We start from the raw sequence: 12543 nt of genomic DNA on the forward strand, positions 1-12543 counted from the left end.
ACGGCAACGATTAAAATGCTTCCGCCCCTGTACACCCGACAACCCGGTTTCCGCTTTTCCTTGAGCCCACTTCTCAAGGGTGCCATTGAAAATGACGGGGATCTTTGGATCGACCTTGCTTCATCGCCGGACAACTCCTCCCTGATCGATGAAATGGAAGACCAAACAGGGTTGGATCGCGGTCAGTGTCGGGCATTACTTGCAGCGCTAACCCAAGAGTACGCCTTGATACAGGGGCCGCCAGGGACAGGGAAGTCGTATCTCGGTGTTCAGTTAATCAAAGTCTTGATGAAATGCAAGCAAACCGCTGCTTTAGGACCCGTGGTTGTCGTGTGAGTATCTTTCACCTGTTTGCTGTCTCTGCTAACAAGGGGCAAGCTGTTATACAAATCACGCGTTGGATCAGTTCTTGGAACATTTACTCGGGGTGGGCATAAAGAAAATAGTCCGGATCGGTGGCCAGAGCCAGTCGCACCTCCTGGAAGACCACAACCTTCGGAAGATATCTCAAACTGAGGGGAAGACGAGGTCGGAGAAATATCTCGCTGCGAAACACTACGAGGCCTTAGATCATGAGGCAAACAGCATCTCAAGAGACCTCGGTCGTATGCACGGCCTTTCGCAGCGATGGAACTGGGCCAACTTTGCACACTATATTCAGCGAAAGTATCCTCGCATAGGGGCACAATTTCGGAAAGTTGATGAAGAAGGGTTCAAGGCCGCCGGACGGCATCCTTTTGAGCAGTGGGCACCATCTGCGAAGTCGGTCATTGGAGCAAAAACAGTGGACGATCCCAGCGCCATGGCCGTCGACCAGCTAGATACCCTTGTTCAGAAAGCCGAGAACAACGTCCACTCGCTGTCCTTAATCGAACGGCGTATTCTGTTGCAATTTTGGAGCCAACAGGTTCATGAAGAGGCCCTAGACAACGTCTTCGAACGGGTGAAAGAAGCTGATTCCATCCAACGGCATCTTACCAACATACATGACGAGGTGGATCGACGGGTTTTACAGAACGCCGATGTCATTGGCCTCACGACGACTGGCCTAGCGAAACGGATCTCAACCCTCAAGCGGATTAGATGCAAGATAGTTATCTGCGAAGAGGCTGGGGAGGTCATGGAAGCGCACATGATCTCCGCTTTGCTTCCCACCGTCGAACATTTCATTCAGATTGGCGACCACGAGCAGCTGCGTCCCCAGATCAACAACTTTCGTGACTTGTCGCTGGAGAGTAAACAGGGGGTACTGTACCAGTTGGACCGCAGCCAATTCGAGCGACTTTCGATTGGACAGCCGGGAAGACCTCGGATACCTGTCGCTCAGCTCAATGTCCAGCGACGAATGCGCCCAGAAATCGCGTCACTGGTTCGCGAAACTCTGTATCCCGACTTATCGGACCATGTGAGCACGACTGACCTACCAGACGTTGTCGGCATGCGGAAGAATCTCTTTTGGCTTGATCATGATCATGTCGAGGAAGGACAACACTCAGAGACACACCACAAGTCACATTCTAATATGTGGGAAGTGGAAATGGTACATGCCATGGTCCGCCATGTCGTCCGTCAAGGAGTCTATCGCAGCAGCGACATAGCTGTCTTGACTCCGTACACCGGCCAGCTTTCTAAACTCCGTGCGGCAATGCGCAATGACTTCGAGATCGTCCTTAGCGACCGGGATCAAGAGGCACTGGAGAAAGACGGGTTCAACCCAGGCGCCAGCAGTTCCAGCAACACCGCAGAGGACCAGTTTAACCAACCAAGGAAAGCGTCTTTGGAGAAGAAAAAACTTAGTGAGCTCCTACGGGTCGCTACCGTTGATAACTTCCAGGGCGAAGAGGCTAAGATTATCATCGTATCACTGGTTCGGAGTAACAAGGAGAAAAGGGTCGGCTTCCTCAAGACGACAAATCGCATCAATGTTTTACTCAGTCGAGCCCAACATGGCATGTATCTCGTGGGCAACGTCGACACCTATTCGAAAATTCACATGTGGCAGAAAATCATCGACATGCTCCGGAAGTCGGATTCCATCGGCAGCTCCTTGGGTCTCTGCTGTCCCAGGCATAAAGACACCCCCCTCCCCGTCTCAGAGCCAGATGATTTCTCAAGGTTGAGTCCTGAAGGTGGATGCCGTCTATCCTGCTCCTGGCGTCTTCCGGACTGTGGTCATATGTGTCAAGCCCGATGCCACTCTGAAAGCATGCATAATGTCTTCTTGTGCCACCAACCGTGTCAGCGCCTTCATGAACCATGTAAACATGCATGCCAGAAGACAACATGCGGAGAAGATTGCGGAAAGTGTTGTGTTAAGCTGAAAGATGTATTGTTACCTTGTGGTCACTCCAAGGATAACATTTTGTGCCACCAAGCCCAGAACCCTGCCACCATTCGTTGTGACGCTTTGGTCGCTAAGATGGTGCCAGGATGTGATCATACCGTGGAAATCGCTTGCCATTTGGATGTGAGCGCAAATCAGTTCCAGTGTCCTACCCATTGTGCTGCAGTGCTCTCTTGTGGCCATCCGTGTCGTGGAACGTGTGGACAATGCAATACCACGGCTGAAACTGGGAACAGGTCGATCTCTCACCAAACCTGCCGGAAGGTTTGCGGGAGAGCATCTCGAACCTGTAACCACCTCTGTTCCGAACCATGTCACGAGGGGAGGGATTGTGCTCCTTGCTCCCTTCCCTGTGAAGTTCGCTGTCAACATTCCGGATGTATGCTACCCTGCCACGAAGCGTGTGCTCCGTGTATCGAGCGATGCACATGGTCTTGCGAGCATCAGGGATCTTGTACCATGCCATGTTCCGCTCCTTGTAACCGACTTCCGTGCGACGAACGGTGTACCAAAACACTTCCTTGCGGTCACCAATGCCCAGGGTTGTGTGGCGAGACGTGCTCCGAGGAGCATTGTCAGCAATGTGGCATGATGCCAGACAGCCGAGTGGATCTCCTCGAAATGAAGACGTATGCCGAAATTGATGTAGATGAAACCCCAATCGTAGTGCTTGGTTGTGGGCACTTCTTTACCGCAGAAACGCTCGATGGCCTGGTCGGAATGAAAGACGTCTACATTGCCGACACATATGGCCACTTCACAGGATTTGCAGATATCTCTGGCGCGTTAGCCTCTCAAATTCCCAGGTGCCCAGATTGTAAACGTCCTGTGCGGCAGTACGCCACGCGGCGGTACAATCGACTCATCAACCGGGCTGTCATCGATGAAATGTCAAAGCGATTTCACGTCGCCGGGAAGACGGAGCTCAGGAGACTGGAACTGCAGCTTGATAAGCTCGAGAAAGAGCTTGAAAGCTCTCGTTCCAATATAACCCTTCGCTTAGGACTCAGTACCGAGGCCAATGACGACCGAATAGGATTTTCAACAATTCGAGGGAAACAGATTCAGGAGCGCTACAAATCGCATATCGTTCTATACAAAGATATCAAGGCGTTCCTTCAGAATTCTGCCGACAGCCATCAGCCTGCTCAGAAACTTTACGAAGCTCAGATCCACGCTGCCCGAACAAAATTGTCAGCGTCTGTTGAAGAAGCATTGACCAGTCTGAGCATCCATGAATCGGTTTGTCATGTCGAGCGCGACCGCCGTATTGCTTTGGGTGGACGTCTGACGCAAATCAAAGCGGACTGCATTGTTCTCGAGGACAAGTTCTGTATTGTAGAGGCTACTGGATTATCGGCTAACACTCTAAAGCTTCCGGGCGGGTCTCCAGAAAAGATGACAAAACCCTATCTCCAGGTCTGTGCAATGTTCATCAAAGACTGCAATGTTGGAAACCTTGCCAAGCTGGCGGTCGAAGCTTCGCTATACTTTGCTCGTATAGTTCGACTTTACCGATCTTGTCGGCTGGCTAAGAGCGACAGCGGGGCATCAGAAGACTACTCGAAGCAGGCAAGAGAGCTGTTGGAACAGGCCGTAGAGCTCTGCAAACAGCCCTTCCAGAACGCCGAGCAGCTCCGTGCGGCGGCTGAAGAGAGCATCAAGCTCTTGCAAAGGGAATGGTATGAAGCGGTCTCGTCCGAAGAACTTGACGCCATCAAACGGGCCATGGTTAGTGGGCCAGGGGGAATTGCAACGCACTCAGGGCACTGGTACAATTGTATCAGGGGGCATCCGGTATGTGTCTTCTGAATCCTTCTTCTCCGTCTACAGGTTTCATTTGTCACTGGCTCGTTGGATTCGCAGAATTAAAGCTGACAATCACGCAGTTTGCAATCGGTGAATGTGGAATGCCGATGGAAGAGGCTCGCTGTCCAGAGTGCGGCGCTCCTATCGGAGGCTCTCATCACCAAGCGGTTGCAGGCGTCACCCGTGCTATAGAGATGGAGAGTTGAAGTGGAAGTCCAGCTGTTAAAATACAGAAGGACCGTAGACGGCTCGAACCAGATTGGTTAGGGGCTGTAGCATCTAGTTCTTGCTCAGCCTTGTTCCGTGTCTGGCTGCTGACTATCTCCGGATATCATTCAATGTCCCACATGAGTGATGAGCTCAACAAACCTCTAATAGCGAATGCATAAGAACTCAAGAAACTGACAGTTAGTGTAAAATTTTCTCCTATTCTATACTCTCCATTCCACCACATAACCTACTATCAACACACAATTATCTGGCGAACGAGTACCGTTAATTCCAGAGTGCATAGCTTCACCTCGCTCGTCGAAGGGTAGTACATACAAGGGTAAGACATATGGGGCCTTAAAATGATGCATAAAAGAGTGTAAGGACTGAGGATATTCCCGCTCAGATATTTCTGCTTCATCTAGGGACTCTTTTCGCTACATATTACCGAGGCTCCTGTCTAACAACGGAGACTGTAGAAGGAACGGCTTGCGATTGATACAGTTGGGAAAAGGGGGCTTGCCATGTTGCCGGTGAAACTGCTTCCTCAAGCGCCATTATAGGGGGATGTCCATGGGTCAGCTCGCCAGCCTCGTCAGTCTCCAATCTTAGGGATCGTCCGCTGGCGGCTATTTAATCTCATTGTTAAGTCTGTTTTTTAGCCTCGATGGCCACAATTACAATTAAAAATGGTTAAGCTTTACTTGGCACTGAGCTTAAGAGGGTCAGGGTACAAAGTGCGAGAACTAAGCAAATATTACTCGCGTTCGATTGGCTCTGTCTCTAAATTCCCGCACTTCTAGCTGCGGCCACCAACCGTCGACGTAAGCACTTCGGCACAGCCCACTTACGAGGATCCTACAAAGTTATCTGCTGACAATATCTGCAAGATAACAAGACTCTTCTTCGCAAACTAAGGATCAGTCATATGCTCCAAGAGTCTTGAACAACTTCCAGGTACAATATTGCACAGGGTTCAACACACTATGGCTTCTCAGTACGTCTGCGGCCAGTGTAATGAAACAATTGAGTCGGATCGAAGGGATGAACATGAAGATTGGCACTTTGCAAAGAAACTAGAAGCCGAAGAGCAAGTTGAGCATCCGCGGCTAAGTCAGTCTCAGAACGACTCGAATACTCGAAAATCAGACCATAAGCAAAGAGTGGCTGGGACAAGAGACCAGCCGCCAAGTTATGCGCCACCGTCATATTCACCACCACACAGTACTGCTCGAGCAACCGCATCGATTCGGCAACATACGAACCAGGTCATCGAAGCGGCTCAGATACGGGCTAGAGATGAGGTTCAACTTACGTTCCAAGGCTAAAGTATCCTTCAGCTGACTACCTGGCAGCAACAAATGCAAAATGCTCTACAGAGTCTTCAGTTTCAGTACCAGATCTACAACAGCGAAATTGAACCCGAACATGAAGCGGACTACTATTGTAACTGTCCTATCCACAATTATCAGCAGATGAAGTTCCGCCGGTATGGAGTGCAGGATATGTGGTCGAAAGCAGTCATGTATCCTGGTAGGCAAAAATGGTTCCCTACTGTTCACGCCTCATTTTTCAGCTGACGCCTTTGGTATTCTCAACTAGGTGAGAAGGCTTACAATGACAACAAGTTGGGCATGGGCCTGGCCCTGTTGAGTAGAAATCCTTACAGGTTCCGAGTAGTGTCTCCGTATGGCTACTATCAGTCTTCGTGGGGCGTACAACGCCCAGCCCCCGGTTACCACGCCCAATTCATTCATCAGACCATCGCTCTCAACAACAGTCTTAACAACGATGCCCAAGGTAACGTTGATGCTCAAGAGCCTCCAATAAACATCTGGAATGATGAAACTCCCAATACCGCAATGTCTCAAGTCAGTATCGCTCAACCTAAAGACAAGAAGGAGTCTATCAATGTTTCCGACAAGAAACATCTGGAGGATCAGACCACGTCTTCCGAAGATAGAAAGCCTGAGAAACCCAGCAAAGTTTCGAGGCTTTCTAGTTTCAAGCAAACCATTGGCATAAAGTCTTCAGAAGAAAAGATGGCGAGCAGGACGCAAAAGCTGATGGCCAAAGGCCGTGAGTTACGCGATTCAATCATTGCTGAGGAGAACGGGAGGTGGCCTGACGAGCAGTGGCGGCATATCGTGGCAACATACCAAGAAAAGGTTGGCATGATCAGAAAGATTGCTGATCTTCGATCCCGGCAACCCATTCAATATCTCCACCTGCTCAGAAGTGGCTATTTCGAACCTATCCCAGTAGCATGGGCCAACCAAGCTTCCAATCCGCTGAAGTTCACCATCGACGCTGCTGCAGGTTGGAGAGGAGTTACCCCTGCGTGGAGAGGCTACGAGGATACTGCGGAAGAGAGGCTTTACTGGGTATTGAACCATCGAGAAGGAAGTACAGGAGTCAGAATGAAGCCGGATTTTATTTCCGCAATGGACATGGCACGAGCACGAATGGCTACCGCTGTTGAGCCACCACCCGAGTATTATTCTAGCACTGATACCTGTCACATCCAACACACCTCGGCCGGATATTCGAAGCAAGTCATGCCAACACCTTTTGTGGCCTACGACCGACCTGAAGTACCAACCGACGACACGATGATTCTGCTGGATGTTTCTGGGTCAATGGATTTTGACCCGGTAAGACCAAACTACAACCAGTACCTCATTACAGGATATTCTAAGTCCACGCAACCAAAAAACAAAGGTAATTCTACAATACTCCGTCTCTGATCAATAGTAACCGTGTATAGATGTTGCAAAGGCAATCATCCGGCGCTTCAGTGATGCCATGGCAAACCATGATCACGACTTTCGTGGCTATGATCTGACTACCTTTGCAAACTCAGCCAACTATATCGGAACGATAAACAACCAGAATTTTGATAAAATGTGGCGTAGGGTCAGAATAGGAGGGGGAACACGGGTCATGACCGGATGGCAAAAGGTCAAGGAGTTGCATTTCCAAAAGCACTCCGAGTCGGCGACATATCATCCAGTATATGGATGGCAAGCTGGGCCCGACACGCCAATGCTGCGCTTGCTTCTGCTACTTGATGGCGAAGCCACAGACATGGACGAGTTCGAACTCGATCTCCTTGGGCTGTCGTGGGCCCATGTCACCATCTTCCTCATCGGTGTGGATGGGTGTCCGCATCATCATCGTCATGCGAATGAACTACAGCGCATCAGCGATGTCAATCATCATGTCTCTTTCGTTGATGCACAGGGCAATACTCCCGAGCGCTTTGTCACACACGAGCTCCTGAAGAGACATTTGGGATACGAGCTATCAATGGCGGAATTCGAGCAGCTGGAAGAATTGCCAGGGTACACGGAATAAGCCAGCTCTCCAATGCACAATCGTGAATTTCTCTTCATTGAAGGTTGCTCCCATTAAGATATACGGATATGAGAAATATGAGAAATTATATCATCCGTGGAGAGTCGTTCGAGCAGCCAAGGGGCAAGTTTGAATTGCAGTGAGTATCTTACTTTCCTAACTATTGAATATACCTATACCTTTCCAAATCTAGAGAAGCGCTAAGTGCACAAAAACCGCTAGCAACCACACAAATGCAATAAAGTGAGTATCCTCATCAACCCCAAGCCAACTTTGTCATGATGCGCTCAGTGTGACTGGTTGTCGGGCGGTGACTGCACCTCCTTGAGTGAGCCTTATCGGCACCATCATGTTATTTGTAGCCGCTCGATCGCCAAATAGGAGGTCTACGCCATAAGCAATAGCCCATTGGGTGATGGTGGGCCAAACGCTGGAGTTGGGAGTCCGAAGAGCCCAAAGTCCGGTTGCCTGGACTGACTCCGTGATAGATGCCACAGTCAAGAGCTCGCTTGTGTCGGCGTTCCAGAATAGACATGAGTCGAATTGGAAACACCTGTAGAGAAACTTGTTGATGTTGTCTGGAGAGACTGTTTGTCGATCTCTCTCGTCGTCCTGAGGTAGCTCGCCAAGGGCCTGTAGGAGGACTCGAGCTAGGGTGCTGTTGGAGTCAGAGATGCCCGCGTAGTTCAAAACTGCCCGTGCATTTTGAACAAGACTCGCCGTCGACCCGGTATTGCTTCGAAAACTAAGCGTCTGGGGAAGCTGCTGCTCCTCAGCTTCGAGTCTGTCCAGGAGAGGGCCGTCTGGATTTGGTCCATTGACGTCCCACGGATTTGGATTGGTACTATTGAAGTCGAAACCACTGAGATCAGGAGTGTTTAACATGTCATCAATAGTCCAGGCCCCATTGGAGTATGCTGGTGTTGGCGTGCCGCTGGGAACAGATGTTGTCGAGCTGGCAGGGCCGACGGAAGAAGAGGACAAGATCGAAGTTGACATTGAGGATGGGGATGGGGAATGGGGCAAAGATGAGGATGAGGGCGGCGTGGGTGCTGAACAAGCTGTGACGGTGGGTGCATGGGCCGACCAATCTGTCCAAGCCGTGGGACGAGACGAAACCTTGACAACAATACCAGCCAGTATGAGGCTTTGCAAGACCCTCGAAACTGCCATGATGTTTTATGCTTAAGTTTGATCCTTGTACTAGCAATGCAAGATGCCGAAACGTGTGAGCAAGTCTGAATAGTGATGAAGAGATTGAGCTGTAGATGGTAAAGTGCATCCATGATGCTACATCTCGTCGACATTTATAGACAAACCCTGGGGTCCTGATGCCTGATAGACTCACAGAAACATACGTGGCCAGTATATCGTCCACAGACCATATTGACGATGAAATTCGTTAGAATGAGACTTGGGAGGTGATAGTGACTTCCAGCCTCGCTGTCCGGAGAGTGCACAGATCGATTTAGAGAGCGAGCTCAACTCCCAATAACAGCCAAGAAGAACTGTGCACAGTAGTCGACCCATGAAACCTTGCCAAAAACGCACTGGCCAGCTAGAGACTGACTTCAAGGCTTTAAAAGGTCGTGCTCATGACTTAGTCTTGGGAAGAGAAATTGAAAATGCGGCGCTGTGCGCATAGTATACACAGCGCAGTTCCATATACTAGACCCATTATTAATGACATATAATGTACCGAGATTCTGGTGTCGGTAGAGTTCTTGATGCGATTTGCAAGATATTGTTGACTATCTGTGAAATTGGGCCCCACTTTTGGCTCTGTACAAATTAGCGGGCTGGTTGACTTCGTCTTTTGGGGGTCAGCTGAGTGAACTTCACCTAAATTCTCCTTCCTCGTCTCAAGATGTTATGCAACACTCAGTTCTAGGCGATGTCGGGGGCTAAATGGGATGTATTGACGAGTCTGACCTCCAGGACTAGGAGGTCGCTATTCTATCTATTTATATGTTAAAGGAGTGAAAGTTTTCTCGTCTTGGTGGAGAGGTTTTTCTCCCGGGCATCGGCGGCGACCGATGAGGTCCTCGTCGGGGGCCGGCGTCCTCCTTGTGTCGGGGAGGTCCTGTTCCTCCAACCTGAGGACTATGATATAGCGAAAATGTGACTAAAGTGAGTGAATTCATGGTGTTGCAAGGTTTGCAAAAGGAGCGTTCTAGGCGGCGAAGTCCCGCGGAGGCGTTCGGCGCAAGTATGGAGGTTGTAATGACCCCGTCACAACTCAGCCTTGTTCAACACAAGATTTCTCAATCACATTGGTTGCGGCAAGGTATATGTTTGGCGAATACTTCAGCAGGTCGCCACGTTAGATGTGGTCTGCCATTCGCGAATAACCCTGGATGCCATATCCCAGGGCAGACGCACGGACTCCTGGTTCTCGAACAGGGGTTTGTGCTTTGGGCGTGGTTTACTAGCAGATCTGATCGGATCGGATCTCTGTCAAAGTTCGGTGGGGTGCTGGGACAACGGTGGCCAAGCCTGTCTGTGTCCGACAATGGTTCTTACCAACCCCCCATTAAGAGTCAAAGATGATCTTGTCACTGAACGTGTTTGGCACTCGTGATATTATCCACAAGATAAACACAGACCATATCACCGCGGTGACAATACGGTTGCCTGGCCTCTGCTATTCTTTCACCACCTCCACTGACAATGTGATCAGCATTGATAGACAAGAATCACCATGTCGCCTATAAGTTATGTAAGTTCGCTGGCCCAGTCAAGTCGTGCTCCAGCTCGGCAGACAGTATTTGCCATTGCCTACTCCAAATTGACATGTATTCTCAAACTCCATTGATACTGCTATACCTGGCCCCTTTATGTCGGGCTGGACTTCAGGTCCCTCTAACGATCATCAATCTATCACCTTTTCCTGCAGTCATTGATATGAATGGTGATTCCAACTGCATCAAACAGGAATTCAACCCGACAGACCTCAACTCATACTATTCAAGCTGGACCAGCTCCGACCTGGTTGCCGATTACGGTGATGGGAAAATCTCCTCGGACATGAACAGCTTTCTACAAACATATAAAAGCATTTTTGGGATCAACAGTCTTGGAGATCGGCGGTACTCCATGTACAGTGGTGCCGTAACTCTCCCGGCAGCTGCTGTCAACCAAACTACTCCGTTTGGTGTCTTTGAAACTGAAATGGCTGGTAGCGGCGGTTGCTTCGGGTCTAGATCCTGGAAAAAATTCACAATCACCGCTGGATCGACAACAACGTCCCTTCAGCTGTACGATCCCCCTACGTCTAATTGGCAGATCATTAAAGACCCCGATGGAGACTCTCCTCTGGCCGTCGACATCGGCCCGGGCGGAAAGGCTAACGTGGTTCGTGTTGTTATCGACGCCGTCTTTGGCTCAGCCGCAATAGCCCTGACGTTTTTCGGCCTTACAGAACTGGGGTTGGCCGCTCGCGCAGGCGCTCTGGCATTGTCGGCGGCGACTCCAGCGCTCTATACCTCGACGGTGCTTGTCCCCGGAATAATAAACGCTCTGGTTGTTGGTGGCATTACCGTTCTCGTCGGGGCTGGCAGTAAGGTTCCTTTGCGTACTAATATCCAGTCGACCAGTGTTTGAGCTAATTCCTCTCTAGCCTTCAGCGCCGTTGCACTGGTCCCAGGACAAGACCAGGTTGATGGAGCACCCTCAACAGTCACGCCAAAGGCCATTGGCTTCTATGACGTCTATCAAAGCATTGGTCTCGATGATCGAAGTTGTTGTGTGATGGGTGACAACATCATGGGCGAATTCGAGTGCCTCGCCGCCAGCACCTCAATCGTGATCCAGGCTGATGGTACAACATTTGCAATTCCCATGCCCCAAATATCGAGAGCATGGTCGTAGAGAATGCTCACGGAAGAGCCGCGGGAAGAAGTTCATGCGGTGAAAAACAGCATGGGATGGTATACCAAAGGACTCTCAATGGCGAATGCTTAGAAGTCACAGGGATCAAGTCACACCCGCTGGAAGAACTTATCGCTGGCCGAGATGGTTAAGAAGATCACAAGTGCGGTGAGACCTGGCATATGAAACGCAGACTGCACAATAAGGATTATTGCCCCAAGACCGCGAATAACGTCAGGACCTAGCCTGATGCGGCATAACACTGTAATATAAATTATCGAGTACTATAGCTCTACACATATATATCCGAACCAGTACTTAGCATGAGCATATTCTTTGTTATAGATTTACGAATGGCCTTCGGCTCCAACTAACTTTTCGTCGCTGCGATAAGTATGTTCAATGGAGACCGTTGAGATATACCGAGCGGAGCTAGAAAGAATCAGAGTATCGTGCGATAGCCGACGAGTCCACGATGTCTTGCGTGATCACCGTAGTGGCTAGTACAAAGGTTAAGGATGTTCATCAGCATCCATGTTTGTAAGACCATCTCGCTGCTTTCAAGATGCAACCTCAGAGCCTCGGGGTGGGAATGCTGTCAAAGATCTCGCCAAAATGCCTGGGGTATACCAGTCACCAGAGATCATTCCTTGGCCTCAAATATCTAGCTCCCTCGCTGTTGACGTGGCCTAACCCCTCGAAACCGTCGATAGATAACAAGGAACCTTTTCAATGCCTCGGAGTTTGACAAATATGGCTATTTTCACCAGAGTCGAGACCGGCACAGAACCGGTCAAAACACGTTATTTAGAGGCGAGACTGATATGAGAAACTCGATGAAAATGGTTCACTGAGTAATGAACTTTGAGAGGGTAAAGTACAAGCGCGTTTTATGACGCTATACTCGGTGATATATATCTTGCTCACTCCTTCTGCCAAATGATGTATAGCCC

General features: G+C 49.8%; 4 protein-coding genes across 4 annotated transcripts; all 4 read left to right on the forward strand.

Moving 5' to 3' along the window:
- Nucleotides 1-15: 15 nt before the first annotated feature.
- PV08_10043 (uncharacterized protein) lies at nt 16-4359 on the forward strand (the record flags this gene model as incomplete). The annotated part of the gene is made up of 3 exons (XM_016384358.1): nt 16-332; nt 379-4141; nt 4234-4359. The coding sequence occupies 3 exons, from the start codon at nt 16-18 to the stop codon at nt 4357-4359; spliced, it is 4206 nt and encodes a 1401-aa protein (XP_016230960.1).
- A 990-nt stretch (nt 4360-5349) lies between these two features.
- Nucleotides 5350-7720, forward strand: PV08_10044 (uncharacterized protein; the record flags this gene model as incomplete). Its single annotated transcript, XM_016384359.1, has 5 exons — nt 5350-5667; nt 5719-5896; nt 5966-6234; nt 6307-7084; nt 7131-7720. 5 exons carry the CDS (start codon nt 5350-5352, stop codon nt 7718-7720), a joined length of 2133 nt encoding a protein of 710 aa, XP_016230961.1.
- An 883-nt stretch (nt 7721-8603) lies between these two features.
- Nucleotides 8604-8909, forward strand: PV08_10045 (uncharacterized protein; the record flags this gene model as incomplete). The annotated part of the gene is made up of 1 exon (XM_016384360.1): nt 8604-8909. The coding sequence occupies one exon, from the start codon at nt 8604-8606 to the stop codon at nt 8907-8909; it is 306 nt and encodes a 101-aa protein (XP_016230962.1).
- Nucleotides 8910-10624: 1715 nt separating this feature from the next.
- On the forward strand, nt 10625-11590 carry PV08_10046 (uncharacterized protein; the record flags this gene model as incomplete). Its single annotated transcript, XM_016384361.1, has 2 exons — nt 10625-11279; nt 11340-11590. The coding sequence occupies 2 exons, from the start codon at nt 10625-10627 to the stop codon at nt 11588-11590; spliced, it is 906 nt and encodes a 301-aa protein (XP_016230963.1).
- Between the last annotated feature and the right edge of the window lie 953 nt (nt 11591-12543).

This window comes from Exophiala spinifera, assembly GCF_000836115.1.
Source record: "Exophiala spinifera strain CBS 89968 unplaced genomic scaffold supercont1.8, whole genome shotgun sequence".
NCBI classification, from domain to species: domain Eukaryota; kingdom Fungi; phylum Ascomycota; class Eurotiomycetes; order Chaetothyriales; family Herpotrichiellaceae; genus Exophiala; species Exophiala spinifera.